This window comes from Callorhinchus milii, unplaced genomic scaffold, assembly GCF_018977255.1.
Source record: "Callorhinchus milii isolate IMCB2004 unplaced genomic scaffold, IMCB_Cmil_1.0 Scaffold17, whole genome shotgun sequence".
Lineage (NCBI taxonomy): Eukaryota > Metazoa > Chordata > Chondrichthyes > Chimaeriformes > Callorhinchidae > Callorhinchus > Callorhinchus milii.
Window position 1 is genome coordinate 15,045,104 of NW_024704758.1, and position 21,359 is coordinate 15,066,462.

Here is a 21,359-nt window from a genome sequence, read left to right on the forward strand (position 1 = left end):
CTAGCCTTTCTTGGTCAATTCCTGACAATCCTGTAAAAGACTGGGCCAGAGAGTCACCCTTGGAGGTTAGGGCACTGTCCTTCCTGGAGAGCTCATACACCCAACTCCGGGTAGTTACTGATGGACTGAAGTTGTCTAAACGGAACCTGACCTGCCAAACATCTTACAGAAACTGCGAGCTATGTTTAGGAATGAGATGCGATTGTGCCCCTTGTGAGATGAGGAAAGTGGGTCAGCTCGTATCAAAATTGAGGTTTATGAAGTAATCCTTAATCAACCCTGGTTAGATTAAGGAGGTTTTTTTCGACCAGTTAATGGAAAGGATATCAATCATGCAGTATATTCATCTGTGCCTTTGACGTAGCGACCTTGTTGAAAGTGCGTCAGGTGTGTGTGGGCTGGAACCCACAACCCTTGTGAGCCGGTGTTGAGAGTGTCGCTTTTTATGGGGCTGCACTGTGTGAAATCAGATCCCTGTTACCTCGGAAGTTTGGATGCTTCGGTTCACATCATGTCAATCCACTTGTTTTTCTTTCGTGTTGGATCTGCGACTAAATGTTGCTTTTTTACGATCGTTAAGTAAAGGAAGATACCTCCAGCAATCTGCCGCTCAAAGCCTTGAAAACCCGTTTTGGTTTGCTCAGAGAGTCAGCGAGACCCAGCTTTGTTTGTGTGTCACTCACACTCTCCAGCACTGCTTTGCAGTCACAGTGCACGAGCACTGCACCAATCCCAGTTAATGAAGTGAGGCAGCAACGGCAAACAGCATGAAGTCAGCGCTGCTTTGAAACCCCAGGACGGTGTTCATGAAATTCCACACCTCGGAGACAGGAACTCATCTGCCTCGTAATCTGCAGCCAAACATAATGCCATGAAATGCACAAAATCTTGATTTCGCAAGATCGTGAGAGAGAGAAAGAGAGAGGGGGGTTGGGGGGAGAGGGGTTCGAGATGAAAAGGGTTCCTTTGACCCCATTTGATCTCATCCCTGTAGGAAGATCTCTCTCTCTGCCCTCTACTTGTCACAGTGTTGAACTGTTTCTTCAACGATTTATTAACATGCAAGTCCAAACACGTCGTATAAAAATCAATGCCAGCCCTTGTCTTGTGCTGGGTGCTTGCTTTGAGGAGTTGCCTGTTTTCTCTGTGGCAGAATGCACTTGGCAACTTAACAAATAGTGATAAATAGATAAATAGATAAAAAATAAATCACTCTTACAGTCACACACACTTTACAATGTAACCTGTGAAGAGTTTTGAGTTATCCCATGCCATGAAAGGCAAATAAAAGGATTATTGTTATTAATTATTGTTATTATTTCATTGGCCTATCGTGAGAACCCATCATTCCAGGTTCTCACAGTTAAGGATGATGATAATAATGCCATAAAACCAAAATACTGACGGATGCTGGAAATCTGAAACAAAAACAGAAGTGGCTGGGAACACTCAGCAGATCAGGCAGCTTCTGTGGAGAAAGGAAAGTGAGTCAACGTTTCGGGTCCACGACCCTTCGTCAGAATCGTATAATAACGCCATGATAGGCAAACATGGCAGCCGATTTGCGCGCAGCAAACAAGCCGTGAAGCGATTGACCTATTTTATCTTGATGACAAAGTTAAGAAACCTAGTCAATAAAGAGCTACCTTTTAAATTAAATAATAGGAAACATATTACCAATTCAGACAATAAATTTTGCCTGCAGTCCCACTCGCTCAGTCATCGTTCCCTACAGTAAGGGACACATTATTACTGTTGTTTTTTCTAGTTTCATAAAAGGGAAAATGTGTTTAAATCAATCAGAAGGTAAAAATATTGACCTTGTCTTTGCTCCTCCTTTTTCTTGTGGCTTTAAAGACGGAGCCAGAACTGATAGAAGAAACCAACATCGACAGAATTGTGGAGGCTCGGACTTCTGCCCGCTCCCGGCCACCCAAAGGCCACTCCGAGACATCGACCCTCAGCTCCCAGCCTTCCATTGACGAAGTCAGGCAGCACATGCACCAGCTCCTGGAGGAAGCCTTTAGCTTGGCCTCTGCTGGCCGCGGAGCACACAACAGGCACCAAATGCACTACAGTGCCGGCCAGCCTTATACCGAACTGGTGACCAGCGCGCCTGGAACCATGACCAGATCAAGGGGTGGAGTCCAATGGGTTCCCACCTATGGACAGGATATGTACCAGTACAGTTTGCCCAGGCCTGTAAGTACAATGCCTTCCTCTGTTACGTGTATTGTGGAGATCCATGGCTCAGGATCCGCAACAGAATGATTCATAATAATATTAATGATAATAATAATACTTGCCTTATCGGCTTGCCACAACTCCACGATGCGCTTCACGGGATTTACCCTGAAGTGCAGTCACTGTGCCTTTGTCGGCATTTGAAGAGTTAAATGTTCCTCGCCTTTGGCTTTTTATTTCAGTGGAAATTTTGCTTGTATCGACAGAGGTTCTTTACACAGAGGCTGGTGAGCAAGCGGAACTGGTTGCCTGATGCTGCAGCTGAAGCAGACAGCATCAACATTTTTAGGGAGAAACTTGATCCGTGTGCGGGGGAAGAAGGGATAGAGGGGGTAAAGGAGAGGGGATGAGGAAGGGGTGGGAGACTCGAGTGTAAACGCTGACGTGGACTAGTGGGGCTGAATGACCTGTTTCTGTGCCATTATCACTCTGTGTTATCCAATAATTAACACGTAGGATTTAGCTGAACCATTGACGTGTGATTAACCAGGGGCCATCTCTACAGCAGACAGACAACAGCACTTGGGCTATTTTGGATCTAGTGCGGACAACAATAGAGCATAACTGGAGCAGCTCCAATGTGCCAGTCGCTGTCCCAGTTTCTGTTCATCCTGAACACAACTTAGTCATTGGCTTTATCGGGTGTGAAGTGTATGGTCCATTAGCACAGGACAGCATATCGATGTGCTGGAGAGATGGGTTTCCTCACAATCGCACTCGACTCTTTTGGCTAAAGGAGAGCAACAGTGGCCAATCTGTGGCCCACGAGCCGGAAGTGCCCCCCACCACCCCCCCCATGAATATTCACATGAGTCTCGGTAAACCCCTGTTCAAATGGTCGTGTGATTTCAGTTAACTTCTGGATTGAATATTCTCAATTTATGTATTTTGTTGGTTAACCCTAAAGGTTGGCCACCCCTTGGGCTAGACGGGTCAATGAGCAGAATCGTGTTGGGGGAGGGAATATGGCAACTTTAGTTCCAGTAGGAATCTCTAATTGGTGATTTATTTTTACCGTGAACGATTCGCAGGCGTACAGATATTCTCAGCTTCCGGAAATTGCTGTGGGATCCCCTCCACCCATCCCACCGAGGACTGGACCAATGGCTGTGGCCTCTCTCAGACGGTAATGCATTGGGTGTCACTGTTTAGCGTTTGCATAGACACTTGCCTTGTGAATTGCTGCCCACCCTAGCAGCATAGTCAAGCCCAGTTGGTTATTGAAGTCCACGTGAAAACAGTTTAACTAGAAATTGCGGCCGCACAACTTAATAATAATGATAATTATCCTTACATTTAGTGTAGTGCCTTTCATGTCAGGAGGAAGTTTTAAAGCGCCTTCACAGGATATATTACAGTGTTAGGGGTTGTGCATTTTGTAGGCAAACATGGCAGAGAATTGGAGCACAGAAACGTCCCTCGACTATATGCGTTCAAAGTCCCAACGTGGGGGATCAAACTCACAACCTTTTGCACTCAGAGGCACGAGTGCTGCCAACTGACATTTGTTGCTTTACAACAGAATAAACCAAGGCAATGTTTTGTTCTGTTGAAGACTGTGGGGTGATCTGGATTTATTAGCAGCAATCGGTCTTGTTTCTGGGCGGATAGTTGGTACCAGTTGGCAGGCAGCACCCGTCTTGACATCTTGCCAGTCTGGTGGGGATGTGTGCCCTTTGCAGTTGGAGAGAATAGTTTGAGGGCACAATGCCATATAAATATGTTGCCCTGCTGGAAGCATGGTTGCAATCTCAGCCAGTAAAAAGAAATGTGAACAAAAAGTGAATTGACTTTTGGGACCCTGTGTTAATTTACCTTTATGACTGAAAGCTCTTAAAGACAAACACTAGGCAGTCGTCTCACCCACCCACACACACATTAAACCATCACTGTTAGAGTGCGTGCAGTTTGCAAGATCATTTTGTCCGGGAATTGCAAATAACTTCAATTGCAAAATCTGACAGTAAAACTAGTGCCCACATAGAGAATTTGCATCAAAGGTTTAATTGCCACATAATTCAGATACCCATTAGCTTAGTCTTTAATGATTACTTTACACACACTGGAACAAAATCTTGCCTAATGTGCAATTATCTTCCTGTAGCAATCAAAGAGATTATGTCCTCAAAACTAATCATACAACTCCATGCGTTTGGTACAGCGCCTTTCATGTTGGGGGAGCTTCTGAAAATGCTTCACAAGATTTGCTGTAGGGTGGTAGTGACTGTGTGTTTGTGAGCGAATTGGGATACAGGAGAAGGAACCCTGTTATACCCACAGTCGTGGCCTTGGGTTGTAACCAAGGTCCTGTCTGCCTGTTCAGGTGGACGTCAAAAGATCCCACGGCCCTAATCGACAAGAGAAGGGAGTTTCTCCTGGTGTCCTGGTCAACAGTCACTTCCCCCAATTTACTTTTCACCGTGGAAATGAATAGCTCCAACGGGAGGCTTGAGGCTTGGCACTTGATTGGCTGAACCAATGCCATGGCTGAAGGAATCAAATTCAACTCAATTTTGCAAACTGTTAACAAAATAAAAGTTCCCGTTATAGACAGCGAGAGTTGAAGTGCAATGTGAGGTGCTTTATACAGATTCTGTAATGGCTCCTGGCTTAAACCCCAACCCCCCACCTTCCGCCCCCCCCCCCCCCCATCGCCTCCCCCGGAGACGTGTGCCGGATGAGCTTGGTGGCTAAATGGGTTATGCTGGATAAATGTATTAATAAAATAATACACAATAAAAAAAACCATTTAAACCAGCCAAACACTGACCTAAATTCAAAGCTGTAGCCATGACCGTAGTGATGTCTTTCTCTTTGAATCGCTTGCTAAAAAGATCCAGTTTTGGAAGCTATAAATCCCTCTTAGCCCAACCTGATTTGTCATGCAGTGCGGACACAACTTATATAAAAGATGTCTGGTTAGGGGCTGAGAGGCAGCAAAAGATGTGGATAATTCATCCCCTGAAAGTCAAAGTGCATTGCGGTGGTGAAAAAGGATAATTAGAGCATCTGTTTTTTTTTCACGTCTGTTGATCCGTTTGTTTTATCGGCCAATTCAATGGCTGTTTTTTCTAACAAAAAGTGTCCCAGTGTTTTGGCCTCAGGCACCTTTCCTGCTAACCTATTCCAGTCCTGTAAAAAAATAATAATTTGGTTGCTCAAACCACGACTGTTTGAGGGGTCGTTGCTGTGTGCAATTGGCTGTCGCGTTTCGTCCACAAAATCTACAGTCAATTCACTTTACAGTGTATCCTGCGAAGCACTTTGAGACGTCTCAAAGTCGTGATATGGCGCTGTACCAAATGCAAGGATTATTATTATTTCCTGGTGCCTGTCCTGGATTAACTCATTTCTCCCTGGCTTCCCGTGTCGCTTAACAAGTACAAATTATACTTTTTTTCCCTCTGTGCCGCAGCTCGACATCAGAGAATGGGAATAACATGAGAGGAGGAGCCCGGCCGGGGCCCGAGCTTTCCCAGCAGGAAGCCACATTTGTGCCGGTCTCCAGAACCTCAGTGTCAGCAGCTCCTGTGGAACAGCCAGTTACAAATTACTCAGGTGGGGAGCTTGACTCTCTCTCTCTCGCTCTCTCTCTGCTCTGCCACTGTCAAGCGTTCTGGGATGCTACCCTGTGTGAGGGGCGCTGTATAAATGCAAGTTGTTGTTGCTGAAAGCTCGGGTTTCAAATAACCGATAATTTATTCTTATTTTCTTATATAACGTAACCTTACATTATTGGCAATGCTAATATTGTGCTGTCTGACCTCGCTGTTTGTTTGTTTTGGGTAAAGAGCGGTGGATTTAAAATGTTTGGGTGTTTCCCTGCCCTCGCCTCACTGCCCCTCACGACTCTTGCAGGTAGCCCAGCGGTTTATGCTATACCAGCTAACAGACCTGGGTTCCCGAGCTACTTCATCCCAACACCGCCTGCCCCCTACAGGAGCCATGCCTGGACTCAGTATGTGGGAGATGGCGATGTGCAGGGCCAGTGGGCTGAAAACGTATGTATTTCATCCACATCCACCCATTGCCTGTATTTTACTCCATACACTGCTCCGAACAAGATCAACTCTGGTCTCCACATTATAAGGATATAAGGATAAAACACAGATGGAAAGAGTACAACGTAGGATTAAGAGGACCACACCAAGGCTGGCAGGTTAGGGTTAGATTGGATAGGTTAGGCCTTTTTTATCGTTACAGAAGAGATGTTTAAGGGGGGAACTAAGAGGTGCTTTAAAAATTATAAAAGGGTTCGATAAGGTTAATGTAGATCGGTTGTTTCCACTGGTTGGGGAGTCTGTCATCAGGAGACAGAAGAACAGGGTGACCAAAAAGTCTTATTTTTCAGCTGCTATTATCTAAAGAAAAATCAAAATCATTTTCTTAAGACTTACTAGACGTTGTAATGGTATCACGCCTTTTTGGTCACCCTGAATGAGATAGGCTCGGGGATCTGAAAGAGAATTTAGGAGTCGTCAGTATTTAGGAGAGTGAGATTGTGGAACTGATTGGGGGAGTTCCAGCCGTCACATTAGCAGGGCCGCTATTGATGTAAATGGCTGAGTTTCCCATGTAGGACTTTGCCACACCAGACCATCGTACACTGACATACGTCCTTCTCCCCCGAACCACTGTTTTTTTTTTCTTCATCTCCCCATTGGGACCCGGGAACTCCAGTGTGAGATAACCGTCTCTTTATATCGTTCAGGTGACTCTCCCAGGTTACGTGGAGGCCTTTGCCCACGCTCGCTACCCCCAGGACTCCCCGCCCCGAGCACCTCGACAGTACAGCCAGACCCAACCCTCCAACAACCCGTTGCAGACCATTGACCGGGCTCAGACTCCTTCCTCCGCAGCCTCGCAGCAGAGCCTGACGGAGAACGAGACCTCAGACATGTCCTACAGCAACATCTCTACGGCCGCCTTAGTGAAGGCCATCCGGGAAGAGGTGGCCAAACTGGCCAAGAAACAGACAGGCATGTTTGAGTTCCAGGTCTAACGGTGTCGAACGCGTGGCGAGCACTTGGCGAGGCCACTAGATCTGTTCGGATGAAGAAGATCCTCTTGGCTCCACCTGACCTCGTCCCTTCTGACACTCCCGTCTTCCCATTACAGCGTCAAGCTTTGTTTTAAAATTAAATGAGTCCCAGTGTCCCGGCCTCCTGTTCCTGTCGCTCTCAGGCCTTCAGTCACACCCGAGGCGAAACCCGAAGCGGAGACGGAAATAAGTTGGTTTGTGCCTTGGACGATTTGGATTCAGTTCACATCCTGGCTGGGTGGGTGGCAAAGTGTGTAGTTGTTGTTGGCATTTAAACAAACAAACAAACAAACAAAAACTAACTGAAACATCAGTTTTCACTGTCCAGACCTCGTTTGCCAACAAAGCCAATATTTCAGATCAAGTGTTTTTTTTTTGTTTCCAAGAGAAATCTTCTTTTTTTATACATACCTTTGTGCACATAAAAATAATCCCGATAAACTGTCCATTTCTGGTTACATCATTTTAGTACGTGCAGATTCCTATTCTTGACGCCGAAAGATGAGTCAGCCACATGGATTTCTTTTAAGCAGTGACTGGACAGAACAAGCTGTTTGACTCGGTGCCAACTTCAAGGGAAAACAACTCAACAACAACTTGCTTTTATACAGTGCCCTTCAGCCCGGCCGGCGTCCCGGAGAGCTCGACAGTGGCAGAGTCTGAAGCTGAGCCGGGGGAGAGGGAGTGGGGAGGTGACCGACCATAAGCACCATCAAAAAGGATCCAAAACTCTCTCCCACCCTCCCCTACCCTGTTTCCCCAAAGCTACCGGGAGTCGTGACAAATCTTTTATTTTCACTGAGGACCGTTCCTGACTCTGAAACTTTTATCGATTGTGATTTGCCAGAATTCACTTGATTTCTCTTCCACACCCTCCCGCCTCCCCCCCACCCCTTCCAACTCCATCCACAGAAAGATGCCATGATTTATAAGGAGAGAATAATAAAAGGGGCCAGAGAGGTGACGGTCCATTTTTGACACATTCGGAGCCACATTTGAGCACAGGATTTATTCTGGGTTTACAGCTTTTGAGACTGATGTCTGCAACAAAGGGCTCGATGCCCGTAGCAGTTTAATAATCTCTGCCTTTCAACCTCATTGAACGCTGGATCTTTAACATGACTGAAATAATTGGGAGGTTGTTTCATATGGGGGTGGGGGGGTTGGAGGAGAATTCTGAACGTTATTAAACACAAGTTGTTGAAGCTCGAACATTTTACAAGCGTCAATCGAGCCTCCGGATTAAATTGTGGTCTTTCCTGCTCTATTCACTGGTGATCCATTTTTTCTACATGTATGGTTCATATTGAATGTGTTCTACAGTTAATTACATAGGGGAGGGGGGGAATAAGTTTATGGGTTAATGACAGTATCACCACTGGTAATGCAGGAACTCTCAAGCTGCTCCGTGGAATTCAATAGGAATTGTTTGGATTTAATTTGGGTTTAATTATTTGCTGTCTCCTCCTTGCCACGTCTCACACACTCCGTCTGAGGTGATTTTGGCTGCGGGGGAGAATGGGAGCTTAATATTCTTCAGAGAAAACTAACTCCGCAAAAGAGAGGGAATCGGCTCCTCTGCTTCTGTTAGAGCTTCTCCTCTGCCATCTCTGCTGAGTGCCACCCAGTACTTCTAAATATTAATAACAATAATAATAATCCTTGTGTTTAATACAGTGCCTTTCACTTCAGGCAAACATCTTAAAGTGCATCACAGGATTTATAGTAATCAGATAATGAGGAGCACAGTGGAAGCCAAAGTATTGAGGTCTTACAAATTTGCATGTTTTACATTCCCAAAAAAGCAGATCAATGGAAATTTACAGATTCAGTATAAATTAGTTTTTTTTTGGTGGGTGGGAGGGGTGTGGGTGGTAGGAGAGGTGTATTTTTATAGAAATTTGAAGTGTTAAAGTGTTCTGGGGACGTGCTTGATGTCTGTCACTCACGTTGCCTGAAAATACCCGTTACAATCATGCAATTTTCATAGTTCAATGCAAACCCAGAACGATTGTCTACTCTCTCCCCTTTGTATTGAACCAGATGAATTGTACTGTAGCCGTGCGTTCTGGCAGGTCCATCGATGTAATGCAACTAATGCAACGGGTTAAGAACTGTTGCGTGCAGTGGCAGAGCAATCCCTCTAACCATTGAATCTCTCTGCCTGCACTGTACAGTTTTTTTTCAATGTCTTTTGTACTATGAAACTCCTTTAGAGTGAAGTGTCGTTTACTCGGCTAGGACAAGACGTTAGTGTATTGGGAGTGCTGGGTATCGGTTGCTGGGCAAAGAGGGTGTCGTTGAGCAGCTGATTGGCATGATGAAGGAAGCTGAACTCTGGCTCTATCTATTGCTCTGATCCGAACACTGATTCAAAGACTCATCCAAAGAACATATGGCCCCTTCCCCTCTATGCATTGCATAACCTTAGCTGAAAGACTCGAAAAGCCAAGACTGTTTCTGGCAGATGGACTGGAGTTAAAGAACATGATTAAGAAGCTGAATATTGCCCAAGATGTTTCAGCATTGTGTGACTGGAAGCTTCGGTTCCTACTGACCTGTATGTTTTCGTGCCTCACGGTTCGCGAGATGGAAGAATAGAAATTGTTGTTTTCACTGTAAGTGGATAAGGTCGGACGTACGTTGCATGCTAAATGAATTAAGACGTTGCCATTTGTTTCGCCAAGAGCTGAGCGAAGTGTTGATAGATGTGAGTTGTGCTGGTGAAAGCCGGGTGGGTGGTGGTGGGGGGGGGTGGGTGGGGGGGAAGAGGGTGCTTCGGTGAGCTTTGAAGCGCAATTTTGCTCAGAATTAATTCCAGGCAAAACTGCTGAACAGGAATATCAAGTGGAGACTGCAACCGCGGACAGAGTTGCGTTTTAATAATAAAAAGATATTTACATTTGGTTCCAAGAAAACTTATTCCAACCGTACTCTGATTCTCTTCCAAGGCAGGATTCGATGTGTTGGGCCACAATATTGTGTGCTATTGGATAAACTGCTTCTTTTCAATATGATCTACAGTACACGCCCCACCTTCAGCAGCAGCTAAAGGAGCCGGGAGAGCTGACTGACAAACAGGTAAATATGTATGACGTTGGGAAGTCTCGGCTGCCACTGTGAGCCAAGGTCTTCTCATCGCATCGCTGGCCCCAATTCAGGGAGGACAACTGAAAGGATGAAACGGTGGGTGGGGGGGAGGGTCTGGATATGAAGATTTAAAGAAGTAAAGATCAATTGGTTTGTTGTTTTGGTTTCCTCGGTTTGGTTCTATGATCGTTTTTCCTGGGCATGTAATTGTGTTTTTGTGCATTCTGTTCTGAGGCTGAAGTACAATGAGAGAACTGAACATTTACCTCTACGACAAGCGACAGCAGTCCTGGATACAAGAACAACAGCAACTTGCATTTCTATAGTACCTGAACGTGGGGTAGTGTCCCAGATACCTGTCTCTCAGTGAGAGCTGGTTAGATACAGTATCCAGCGGCTCCTGATGAAAGGTCAGAATCACTCCTCCACCAAACGAAGACTGCGTTTAAGAGATTTCCCCAATTCTGTGGGAACTTGAATTTTAAGATAAGATGATCTGAGCAAGATACCACCACGTGGGTGCAATTTTGTGCCTGAGTTGATGATGATCACTCGTACAAAACAAGTGCCTCGTTCTAAATTAGTGTTGGGCTGGGATCGGCACGTACTTAGATTCAATCCATTTCTTAACACAATTACGCTTGCTAATCGACCAGTGATACATTTCGCTGAGTTCCTCTGACACAAGTTCTTTATCCAGATTGCTTACCCAGCAATCGTGTGGCTGATAAATCAATCCAAATGAATGGATATGGCAGGCAGACCATTGTGAAGCTCAGTGGAATCACTGAGGTGAATGTAATTTTAAAATTACATCTTGAACCATCAGAACCTATTCTGATTTCCCTTGAGGTTTGATCATTTTTTTTAGAAACTGATAATGTCAAAGCAATACATTTCCCATGTCAGGACAGAGTAAATGTTTCCGCTTTTAGCCACGGTTTCTTTTGATTGACTGTGCTCGGTAATTAAAGAGTACTTTCTTGACTGTTTTTATAACTCCGCCAGCAGTTTAGGATAGTTCGTTCGATAGTTTGTTTTTTTCAAATTCCAAGCTTAAGCATATCAAGCAACGGCCAGGATGGTGGAAGGCGAACCAGATGGACCTTGGTCTTCTTTTGGCTGGCAAATTCGTATGTTCATGACTTATACTGCATGTATGGCTACAATTCAGTACCAACCACACCTTATGCACTACAAATGCAGTATCACAAGAGAAAGGCTTGAGGGTTGGTGTGTTTTACCAATATTTTGTACAGGTGAGAAAGCTGGAAATGCGGATATAAAGAGGCAAAGATAAACTGGATGTTTTTTTAGAAAGGAAAAGTTCTGTTTAGTTTGGGGGATTTTTTTTCTGGTTTGCTGTGCGCGTTTTTAACTTTCTTTGTGTATTCATTGCTGAACCTGAAAGGGTAATTAGGCAATTGAACATTTTGCTTCTCATATGAACAGAAGGAAGGAACTGAACCGCCAGAAAGCCATGAGATTTAAGAGATAGAAATGTGCTTTTATTTATCTATGTATCTTACATTACATACATTAATTAGGTTCACCACCAAAGTATTGACAAAATCCTCGGTGGTTCACAAGTAATCTACACATATTTCCAGTATTTCCAAATCTTTGTTAAAAAAAAACCTTGATATTGTACAGTACAAAGCTAACTTTTACATTACATCCACCAAAGATCTATACGTTCAATATTTTATATAATTCACTTATACAGAAGTACCAAAGATTTATTAATTAATTAACTTGTTTTGTTCTTATTTTGAATTAATTAATAAACAGCCCCACCACTAAGTATTTCTTCCCTATAAAAGCAGTATCAAATTATCTTCTGATAATACTATTCCACAAATCTATGGTAATGCCACCATGTTTTACATCTTATCCAAAAAGTTATTACACTCTTTATACAGCATGTTACAGTTTTGTTATTTTAGTTATCAGTTCTAAAAAAAATCTTAATCTTAATTCTAACTTCGCAACTACAATCTGACTATATTATATGACTTTACACTTCTTACAGACATGTGTATAAAGTAATTCCATTAAACTGTACAACTCTTCAGACCGTTGAATCTAAACCCTGTGCCTCTCACATTCTATCACAAGGTATGCCTTTTGCCGCTTTACCAAGTTTTTTCTGTGAAACCTTTAAAAGCAAACCTGCCTTCAGAAGTTCAGAAGCTTTAAGAATGTGTCAGTAGGAGTAATGCAACAAGATGCTCAACGCTGCTTTTTTAAAAAAAGCCTCCCCCCCCCTCAAAAAAAATGAGTTTACTTTAAATAGAAATGCAAAACGCTGTTTCCATTGCGTGAAGTTTTATGTGAAGTTGTGTGATTACCCAGTGAATCCCTAAAGAATGGCCGATTTGAGGAGAATAGTCCGACCGGATCAGCAAAAGCACAGATGTCTGGTATTATTGACTTATGCTTTGGTGCCTTTTAGGAATTGAAGCATTTTGCAGATTAGCCAATGTGATCTACAGATCCCTTCATAACACGATTGTGTCTGATGATTGGAAATCGTGTGATCTCACTCCTTGAAGATTAACCAGAAGAGGGCGTGTGGAGAAGGAATCTGCCTGATAGAGGAAGGTTTGTATATATTATCTGCCCCATCCCCATAGTTGGATCTAGATATTGGTACAGATGGTACAACTGGTTCCTATCCTATTATACAGTTGGGTGTTAACAAAAGCATATCAGTACTCAGCTACTAGGAGTTTGGGCTACAAGCTACATGGCCAACATTGAACAAAATATAAAATCTATTTGGATCAAAGACTTGAAGGAACTAACGTAGACGTTTAAATTATAACTGAGCCAAGACGTAACAGCAGAGAAAATAGTGTTGTGTATGAATAAAGTGCAGTGTATGTGAATCGTTATTTATTGTATTCAAATCTAAAGTGGGTTATTAATTAGTGTCGTATCTTATCACTTAACTGTAAGATTTCATTCAGTTTTTTACTAATGATACAAAAAATCCATGGGGAGGAGGGTGGGGTAATTGAATGTNAAAAAAACCTTACAAAACAGTGAGCGCTTAACTGAGAATTGGAGGATTTTGTATTACTTAGCCACATTGATGTGTTCAGTAAAGAGCAGGCCAGGTCACTCTGCAGGGGGATTATTTTTTTCAGCCTGCGGCAAATTCAAAACATGTTTATTGCAGGATGTGGTACATACAAAGGCTTTGAGTGGATTAAACTCGAGGGAGAAAACAACTCAATGTTCTGATCTAAGTACAAATTGCCCCTCATTACAAGATTTCCTCTAGGAGATGCAGTTAGCACTAAGGTGTGCTTTATCTCATTAGAAACCAAGGAGCTTTAAATGATGGGTAATTGATATCTTAGGTCGTCCTGCTTTTCTACGGCATTAGAAATGGCTGTGGTTGATGCCGTATTCTCTTGTGGGTTTAACTTGTTTTAAAAGTGAGAGAAAGCAGGCGTGTAGTTACTAATACGAACAAAGAAAACCCTCAATTAATTCACTCTGTTAATGTGCATGTGTTAGATATCTGCAGGTCAAGTTATATTGCATTGCAGTCAGTTTGAGTGTGAGTTTGGGTGCTCAACCTTCCTCCTAACTGAAGCTGAAAGCTACCATTTCTTTGCTTTGTCCTTCAGTAGTTGTTTCTTCTTCTCCTTTGCGGCCTTGATATCTTGCATCTTCTCGTCCTTCAGCATCTTTAGAAACTTATCTGTTGAGAGGGTGCGTTCATTAATTAAATATCATTCATTTCACCCTCAAAATACAGTCAATTCACTTTACAGTATATTCTGTGAAGCGCTTAGAGACGTTTTGAAGACGTGATAAGGCGCTGTATCAAATACAAGGATTATTATTAACTTTCTGTTGCACGATGACCGAGACAGTTCGTAGAAACTTTTTCTTACACACTTCCTTGAGAGGTGATCGCACTTCAGCAAAAGAGATTTGAAGCCAACATTTGGCTAATAAATTAGTAAAGCTCACAGCGTTTCAATAATGGGTCAGAACGTGAAATGTATCGCATCAAATTTGTTATGAGACAGTGTTTTTCTAAGGTGGTCAGTGAATCACTGCAGCGCCCAACATAGGAACTTTTTTGGGGATAAAATAAATATTTTCCTCATCTGGGAAAGCAGAGATCTTCCAGCTTGGGTTCCACTATTAATATTAATATAATATTACTGATAATCACTAATAATATTCATAGTAATTAGTAATAATCATAGTAATAATCGAGGAATGTAGAAACTACACAAGTTATTAATCCACCGGCTGCTTCAATCCAATTCGCATCACAGAGAAAGGGGCACAGGAAATACGACACAGGAAATTTTAGCCCAACATTTAAATGATGCATCTTTGCCTTGTCCTCTCTTGAATGAGTTATTCTCTCCAGTAAAGCCACAATTTCCATATGATGTTCGCGATTGGGGGAAGCATCACTTGTTTACCTGCTGTTGTCCTGTTCACCTACAAACGCACGGTCGCTATACTTTACAGTTTAACAACTAAAAACGACTTGATAAGGCGCTATACCAAATGCAAGAGTCACTGTTATTAGCTATTCATTCCTCCTCTACAAAGGTGAATGAAATAAACTAGCAAAGGCACAAAGGTTTCAACTAAAAGCCATAGAATGCACTGCTCCAGTAACACTGCCCATCCCATTTACCAAAGCTATTGTGACGTCCTCTCTAGCTATTTTAAGACTGATTGCCCTGCACATATTATTTGTGAATTGGAAATACAATAACCAATGAGAGAACAGCTTTAAAAAAAGTACCAAGTGGGTGTGGGGTTTGTGGTTGTGGGGGAATTAACAAAATCTCACTTTAAGAGGCGTTAAGTTTGGTACAAGGTCTCCACGTTGGAACTACTCACATCTCCTCAAATCAAACCCATCTCCAGTCAGCGTGAGAAGCTCCATTTCCTTCAGTCTGATGTCCAACTCGCAGATCTCGTCCAGCTCACTCCAGGCGGACTCCCCTCCCGCCGGGGGGGCAAAGAACTTGAGGGGTTCGTAGGGGTTGTCCGCCAGCCCGCGGGGCCACAGGGAAGCCTTGGAGCTCTTGTTGTCGGTGATCTCCTGGGTGGGGAACAGGTTCTTCCAGATATTGAAGCTGTTCAGAGATGAGGCGCTACTGCTGGTGTCGTAGAGCGACGGGAAATACTTTGGGGCTTTCTTGCTCATCGTTTCCCCGGGGGGCGGGGGGGGGGTGGGGAGGTGGGGAGGGAGAGAGGTTTTAAAATGCTGCTCTTATTCTCAAAGATGGTGTGTCTCGCTGCAGACTCTCCCCGTGAGTGTCATTTTTTTTGCATCACCGCATTCCATCCGAAGCTACCTTTAAATTAAAAAGATGCACCTGGAGACTTCAGAACACGGGGCGGGAGCCCTGAGCTGGTAACGCGAGCAGTGTTCCACAAGACAATCGCTCCCCAGTCCATTCCTCCAGAGGGATTGGCCGGAGAGGTTTGACCCCCGCCTCGCCTTGGCCGTGTCACAATGTCTTTGCCAATGTCACAGAGGGGGTCACAGAGCCAGTAAAGGGGAGGGCGAGGATGGGCTGTGTACCCCCAGGCCTGGATTCCCAATCCTGCCTGCGCTCTACTCTTCTCTGCCGAGTTTTGATGCAGATTCCCCTGTATTCCGTCCATGTTTTCTCCACATCCAGACCTACAGAACCGCCTTGGGATGTCCTCCAGATGTGAGAGGTCGCATATAAATGTCAATTTGTGTTGTACATTTTACCCTTGGAAGGTAATCAAGTTTGATCCAAGATTCCAGGTTTCCTGAATAGGAAACTGCTTTCCAAAAGCTAAAAGGCATTATTTCGCCTGCAAAACACGCAGTCACTACGCTTTACAGTCAAATATTACGAAGAATTTTGAGACATGAAAGGTGCTATTATCAAATGCATGGGTTATTGTTTACAACAAAATACCATTTACATTTGTATAAATGCAGCATTAAATTCATTAAACAACACTTAATAAACCAGTCGTGCAAGGAAATAATTGGGTAGAGAATGGTTCTCTCAAAAGGTTGACTTTCAAATATATACCGAAGAGGTTTAGCAGACAGCAAGTAGGAGACTATTCATTTCTGCATGTGATTCATGTTGCAGTGCGCTGCTATAAACTGGAGCTCGGTTTCCATGGAGCTGATTTTAACAGCGACAGCCCTCCAGAGATTGCTCTCACATACAGAGTCCAGCATAACACTACATGTCTCATCTGTCAAGTGACAGACAATATTGCAGGTGAAGTCCCCAATCCCTGCTCTAACGCTCAACGCACTGACATCCTCAAAGACTATTCTGGGTGACATCTGAGGATAGCGATGCCTTTTGTTCTTTTGTTCTGTTCCTGACGTTCCCATTGCTGGGCAGTATATTGCAGAGGAACAATTAAAAAGGCACCAGTTAAGAGGTTATCAGCTTCTGTCATTTCGGCTGCTGTTCATAACACTAAACAGTGGCGTGCGTTGGCTTCTGGTGATGTGAACTCTTGCAAATCACCGATAATAAGCACTTGGGAGTAATTGGATATGCACTAAAATCCTGCTTCTTTTAGGGAAAACTACTAGGAAGACGTCAATCATATTGTCAGGGGATTAGACGCACACCTGAGCTGCCATGTTGTGGTTGCTCATTTTAGTTGTGGAGAGAGAGCAATAAGAAACAGAACGCTATTGCCGCAGGTATTAAGATTTATATGTTAACACGGAGTAGGAAATGTATTTGTCATATGTAGAGTCTACGCCAATGGGACCAATTTGCCCAATATTATTTTGCATTGAACTCGATGTCCATCATTGGACTTAACTACATTAAGTTGTGGCTAGGTATCAGATCAATGAGGCTTAAACTACCACACAACTATCAAAACAAAGTGAATCTTTCCATTTGTCTTTTTTTTCCTTTAACCTATCTCTTCAACTGTGTCTATAGTCACCTCCCCCCCCCCCCCCCGACCCGCCACCCCCTTGCTCAATGTCCAACCCCGTCTCTGTGAAGCACCCTGAGATGTAATCCAATGCGAAGGACACCTTAAAAATGCAAGTTGTTCTCTTTAAGATACATTACAATTAGCACAAAAATAAGGCCTCATCACTAGAGACTTAAAATATGGTTCATGGTACAAAGCGAGAATGAATTGATACTCCCAAATTTCTGACATTTAAATTAACCTGGTTTAGTTCTGAACGTGGAAAATCACTTTTCGAAAAGTAGGAAGGTCAATAAAAAGCTGTGCACAGCAGCAATGTCAGAGAGTTCTGTTCAGTAGCTTAAACTCCTGAGACAGAGAAAGTGCTGCTTAAACTTAATATTTTCTCGAGTTTCAAGCACAGTTTTGAAATGCCTGATGTGAACTCCAATAAATTCGCAGTTGACAAAGTGGAAGGTGATCAGCACATAAATAAAGCAAAGTGCCTTGACCTCTTTTTGTTTCTGGCAGGAAAACGATTGCACTTTCCATGCGGCTGTGCTGCCTAACGGGATCTGTCCTGGGAAACGACTTGTGAAGTCCTGTGAGATGGAGTTGTCTTAGTCCTTGCATACCAAGGTTGAGAACTCAGCAGTGAACAGTGTTCCTTGCGAGATGGTTGCAGCTGTCCAGACTGTACAGCTTCAGGTACCTCACAGGGCTTTGCTGTGGTAATTGGCGAACACCCAAGCCTAATAGATTTACTACACTTATCAGATACACTGTTAACTGGAAGACCAACAACATTATATTTTAATTAAATTTGTCCGCTTCTTCTCCATGTTTCCTCAATGCCATTACTAACCCAGGGGTAAGAGCTGTCACCTTTTAAATCCCTCAGGTGGGTTTAATCAGTTTAGTTTTAATTTCAATATTATTTTCACCCTGTTCCGGATTTGTGTACTGGAGGGAAGAATCGTCTCTTATCGACCGTATTAATTCCCTTCGTTCGCTGAAACATTTCAAGTCCGATTACTTAACTATCTGGGATCCAAGGACTACAGCCTAAATTAACCCAACGACTTCTGGCTAAGTCCCTTCGTTCCGGGTATCATTCTGATGAGTTGTCACAAGGCCCGTGTATGTAGTTTGTGGCAGGGCACCCAAAATTGAGCTCAATCGTCTATATAAGGTTGTCTATATAAAGGACACGCAATCTGTCTCCAGTATACAGTGTTCCACTCCTAGCCCTTGAGGAACAAAGTGGACTGTGAAGGTCAGACACAATGACTCAACATCTCCTGTGATAACAGTTAGTGTTTATGTGTTTCCAGAAGCCAATGGTTCATTTGTTGTGCTTTATTTTCCCTCAGGCAATGCTTATGCCATGAGCGGCCCTTGATAGCCTGTCTCCTTATTTGCAATTTCCACTCTTCAACCTTTCCTCTCGTTACGCTCCCTTTTCCAAATTTGCTCCCTCTTTCTCCATCTTCAGTTCATTCCTGAAGACCTTCCTCTTCTGCCCGTGCTCACAGTGGAAGAGGAAGGTTGACATCTCGTCTCTCTGAATAAATCTTTCACCTTGTTAGACCTCCAATGATGCTTTTTCAGGTCTCCTGCTACCAGAGGCGACGTTTTGAAATGAAAATGTGAATTTATGTGTGGCAACAGGTGACAGATAGTACAAATAACTCTAGGAACATATTGGTCTATGGAACTCACCTACTTTACTTCAGACTCATAAATCATGCAGAGAACATGATTCAATGATAACCTTTTACCACGGAAATCCATGCCTTCCAACCTATCTTGTCATCTTGCTGAACACCAAAAGTACAAATTCCTGTTGTTGCCCTGAGGTTTATAACATACAGAAAACAGTAAATCTGCCTATTGCTCACTGAGCCGTTATATGGACTGTTCTGATTTTATTACATCGCATGTCCTGCAGTGTATGTGGAGTTCTGTAGCTCAGTGGTTAGAGCACTCGCCCCATGAGCGGGAGGACCTGGGTTCAATTCCCGGGCAGGAAGAAACATTAAGCAAGTTTCCTTACTCCACACTCCTCTGTTTACCCAGCAGCAAATAGGAACCTGGTTGTTAGTCGATTGGTAGATTCCTTTTCTGGGGGATAATAATCCCTTTTTAAAAAAAAAATAATAATTTTGGTCACTCAATCCACGACTATTTGTGAGATAAGCATGGGATCGGAATTTGACTCGTAAGAAGGTTACTTTTTTTAAATCATGCAACATGTAGGCAGTTATGCTCCATTATTGAGTGCTTTGAAGCCAGCAGCGATGGTGTGATACCGAGCAGTGAGTGTTTCAAGGGTGTTGTTCCGATGGCCAAAAAAAAGACCGAGAGAATAATAAAGGGATCAATAAGATGCATACTGAAGTGTGTATGTGCATTAGATCTACCACTTGAGCCACTCACTCATTCTTTTGGTACAGTTTGAAGCACAATCTCTTTCTGGCTTTGATGTGCCTTTTTTTTTCATATTTCAACCTTTGATCTGCCCATCGCTGAAAGCTTGGCTTTAAGATCCGAGAACTTGAATTCGAATGGAAATAACGTGTTTTCTTTTAGTTGAAAGTTAATGGGTATCAAATCAACGTCTTGTTTCTTTTGTACCAACGTGCCTTTTGCCAATATATAATGAGAAACGAGTGCTGTATCATTTGGCCTGGGAGACTGGGGAAGTGGTTAGAAAAGCAAGCTGTCCTTTCACCTCTGGGATGTGGGCTGGAATGTAGCCCAGAATGATACCAGATAAGTCTCCTCTCTCAGCTGTGAGAATGCTAAGTGAAATTAATGGACAATTTCTAGATGGGCCTGGGTCCCACTGCCTAAAATTAGCTGCTAATTTGGTACAAAGTGGCACTAAATTGTCAATCTCAATCAGAGAGGCTGCTGCAATGGAGATCTTACGCAGAAGTAGTCAATTCGATTCTGAGGTTGATGTTGAATTATGTTCAGGGTCACAAATCGGACACTCGCACACTGGATTTGAGTTGCTCACTGTGATTTATAAGGCAATGAAACTGGTGATTTCACATCTTTAATTCCTGTGAATAATCGACGTTTTTCTCACCGCACTTGATAATTGTCACTGGAGATCGGTAACCCATCGAGTCTGTTTAGAAGCCCTGCATTTCTCATTGGATGGAACCATATGGGTGTGTGACTGCTCCTAGCGAATGCTTAAATAAATGTGTTCACCTGTCAAGGAGATTGCGTCCTTGGTTATGATCTGCGTGTTTAGCTCGGGTCAATATGCATTGTTACATTAGCCTTTTACATCCACTCTGCTGTTAAAGCCAATTTCTCTTCAGATGAATTTAGCGATTGCAAAAATACAAAAAAAAATGCTGGTGTCAGGCAAAAGATGGTTTGCTATAAAAATCAATCACCACTCTGTAACTTATTTAAGTATATATATATATATATATATAAACCCATATGGTTGCCTCTGCTAAAGCAATCTATCTTGACAACCCAATACTTCAGTTTAATTGCACGCTTTTCATCCACCTTGTTCCAGCTTCCAACATAAGCTTCCATTTCCTTGGCTCTCAGTTTTGTTTGGTGGAACTGTACTGTTCGTCCTGTGTGCAATAAGTCTCATTCGAGGTTTCTCTTTGCAGCGAGTACTTTCGTTAGCTGATAATCCCTCGCTTGGGACGGGAGTTTAAAATGAGTCAAATGTGTGTTAGAAGGAATATGTTGGAATCCTTTTTTTATAAGCATTTTCTGCACGGCACCTCCTTTGCTTTCTCTCTCTTTTCCCAGATCCCAGACGCCATTCTCTGAGTGAGGAATGCAGGCAGTCGGGCAGGAAGGCAATCTGTTTCCAATTCTTTGCCAAGACGCTGCACCAACCCTGCATTCATCTGAGCAAAGCCTCTTATCTGTTTGTACAGTACACCCAAAACTCCAGGGAGGAGAGAGACTCATCTTCCTAGTGTCAGCCCAATTATATCACAACCATGAATACGAACCGACTATATTTTAAGGGCTCTGAGATGCCGCTTGGCGTGGGGGGCAC

The 21,359-nt window shown here is 43.3% G+C and overlaps 2 protein-coding genes and 1 non-coding gene across 3 annotated transcripts in view; 2 read left to right on the forward strand and 1 right to left on the reverse strand.

Annotated features, from left to right (window-relative positions):
• LOC103175109 (UPF0606 protein KIAA1549L) overlaps positions 1-7,981 on the forward strand; it is a 63,747-nt gene extending 55,766 nt beyond the window's left edge. The window contains exons 18-22 of the mRNA XM_042341587.1: positions 1,858-2,202; positions 3,276-3,370; positions 5,660-5,802; positions 6,103-6,245; positions 6,956-7,981. Of these exons, the coding sequence (XP_042197521.1) occupies positions 1,858-2,202; positions 3,276-3,370; positions 5,660-5,802; positions 6,103-6,245; positions 6,956-7,246 (1,017 nt within the window). The 3' untranslated portion in view covers positions 7,247-7,981. The remainder of the gene's footprint in view (positions 1-1,857; positions 2,203-3,275; positions 3,371-5,659; positions 5,803-6,102; positions 6,246-6,955) is intronic.
• A 6,008-nt stretch (positions 7,982-13,989) lies between these two features.
• On the reverse strand, positions 13,990-15,572 carry LOC103175110 (uncharacterized protein C11orf91 homolog). The gene is made up of 2 exons (XM_007887873.1): positions 15,263-15,572; positions 13,990-14,090 (listed from the first exon to the last, which is right to left on the reverse strand). Exons 1-2 carry the CDS (start codon positions 15,570-15,572, stop codon positions 13,990-13,992), a joined length of 411 nt encoding a protein of 136 aa, XP_007886064.1.
• Positions 15,573-19,269: 3,697 nt separating this feature from the next.
• trnam-cau lies at positions 19,270-19,346 on the forward strand. The gene has a single exon. It is a non-coding gene; the product is annotated as a tRNA-Met (tRNA).
• The last annotated feature ends 2,013 nt before the right edge of the window (positions 19,347-21,359 follow it).